At 38.8% G+C, this 2,257-nt stretch overlaps 1 protein-coding gene across 1 annotated transcript in view; it reads left to right on the top strand.

Annotated features, from left to right (window-relative positions):
• The window catches only part of LOC109584318 (lysine-specific demethylase 4A-like), a 10,498-nt gene that overhangs the window by 4,221 nt on the left and 4,020 nt on the right, over positions 1 to 2,257 (top strand). Inside the window, exon 4 of the mRNA XM_020000012.1 lies at positions 36 to 348. Within this exon, the coding sequence (XP_019855571.1) occupies positions 36 to 348 (313 nt within the window). The remainder of the gene's footprint in view (positions 1 to 35; positions 349 to 2,257) is intronic.

Here is a 2,257-nt window from a genome sequence, read left to right as displayed (position 1 = left end):
TAAAGCATTATCTATTATCTATTTTATTGTTCCAGGTCTGTACTTTCAGTTGCTGGCACAAAACATAAGAAAATCCTAGAAATAGCGACGCCAACAAAGAAAAGAAAACCGGCAGAAAAGAAGCAATCTGATTGGACGGACAATTTCGAAGGACTCTGGCAGAGCCAGCCACATGACTTCCTGATTGAAAGAGCTTTCAATCAGTTACTCTCTCGTGGCCAATCAAAATGCTGCATCTGTTCTTTATTTGATGTACCGAGCCCATTCAATACGTACAATGTCTCACAACTATACTCTACAGTTCAGTGCATCAAGGAGTCCAAGATTAGATCAGGACAAAGCTTCAAAGTAATGAGTGCTTTGATACATGTACATGTACCGTAAATGTTCAAATAAAAGCCCGGGCGTTTATTTCTTTCCAGGACAAAAAAAATTGTGTAAAATAAAAAAAGAAAAAGTAAAACTTGGATTCGAACCCGGAACTCCAGATTCAATGCACTCAGCTTAATAAGTTAGGCCATTTGGGACACTCTAAAAGTGTTAGGACTTATATTGAGTAAAATATGCATATCCTTCTATGCTTGGAGGAAATTCTTAGTCCCAGGCGTTTATTCAAGCCCAGCCTTTATTTGAACAAAATAATGAGTAATGAATGAGTAACCTTCAAAGTAATGAGTGCTTTGATACATGTACATGTATCTATAGCTCCATTTACGCTATGCCCTCAAGGCGGTTTGAAACCAGTTTATAATAAACCAGTTTACATGTGGACATGATGGTTTGAGATAATTGAACCAGTTTAAAGTACTGAAGCAGCTGTATTATGTATGCAGTAGCACACAGTAGCATTGTAAACTGATTTATAGCCACAGTTAAGTTGGACACAATTGAGCTTGTTTCTGAACCGCTTTGATCCAAACTGGTTTATAGATTAAACAGGGCTTATGTAAATACATGCATATGCACTTAATATACTTTTTGTATACATGTACATGTACATGTACTTTATTTGTGTATTTATTGTATACTTGCTGTGTTGTATATACTTTTTGATTCCCTTTTCCTCTTTCTTATTCCTTGGTTTGTATATATTCCATATGATACATGTACAGTGTACAAAATGTACCTTTTTGTCTTTAATTATCTTTATTGCTCTATCACATACTGCACTCTCTCTCTCTCCCTTCCCCTCTCTCTCTCCCTCCCCCCCCTCTCTCTCTCTCTCTCTCTCTCCCTCTCTCTCTCCCTCCCTCCACCCTCCCTCTCCCTCTCCCTCGCTCCCTCCCTCCCTCTAAAGGTACATGTACAAAGATCATCACTTAAGCTACCATTCTCTCTCCCTCCTCCCTCCCTCCCGGCACAACCTGTCGATGAAGATGAAGATGAAGATGGTTCTCAACTACTCACTTGTCAGCACTGCATGATCACCGTTCACAAATGTAAGTGGGCGTGTCATTTTGTTACCATGGTTACTCGTTATATAGCGTGTTATGGTGTGGAGGATTGTGAGAGTGTCCCATTGCATTGGACGTGCTCTAGGTGCGAAAAGAAGGCGTGGTCAGCGGTAAGAATGAGTTTTACAATAATGATTAATTTAATTTTACATGCACATGTACACGCATGCAATACATTTATGTGCATAATGTATGTATATGCACATGCAACTGGATTTAATACCATTTAAATCCTAATAATAAGTGTACCTAATAGCATTGCTTCAAAATTCAACGAAAGTCCCTGTACTGTAGTACAGGGTGTTTGGCCAAATTTCGCCAAAAATGAAAATTTGAGAATTCTTTATTTTTATAATTTTTTCTGATACATGTACATGTTTTTATGTTGCGTAGAAAGTTTGAGCTGATTCCAATCAAATTTAAATTTTTTACGATTTTTTAAAGTTACTCAAAAATTGGCCCAAAGTCCCTGTACTATTAGTAACGCGGTAGCGTTACTAATAGTACTTAGTAACGCGGTAGCGTTACTAAGTAGGATTCACCCCCAAACAAAATGGCTGCCACGACTTTTGCAGCCTTGCTATACTGGGAAAACGAGCTCCTATGCTTACCAGACTTTATAGAGGACCTTATCTTGACCAGAGGACTCCAATGGTACAACTAGCGTGGCTCTAGACCTTGTCTAAGCGAAAAGTCAAAAATCGGCGAACTGGCCGTTTTGTTCAGCCACCTTTTTTCATCTTCATCATCATCTTCATCATCATCAAGTCCTGTCAATCCAGTTGTCGGTGTGTATCTCAGTA

Source organism: Amphimedon queenslandica, unplaced genomic scaffold (genome assembly GCF_000090795.2).
Source record: "Amphimedon queenslandica unplaced genomic scaffold, v1.1 AMPQUscaffold_13220, whole genome shotgun sequence".
Classification (NCBI taxonomy): Eukaryota; Metazoa; Porifera; class Demospongiae; order Haplosclerida; family Niphatidae; genus Amphimedon; species Amphimedon queenslandica.
Note: the sequence above shows the minus strand (reverse complement) of the source record. Positions and strands in the feature narration are given on the sequence as shown.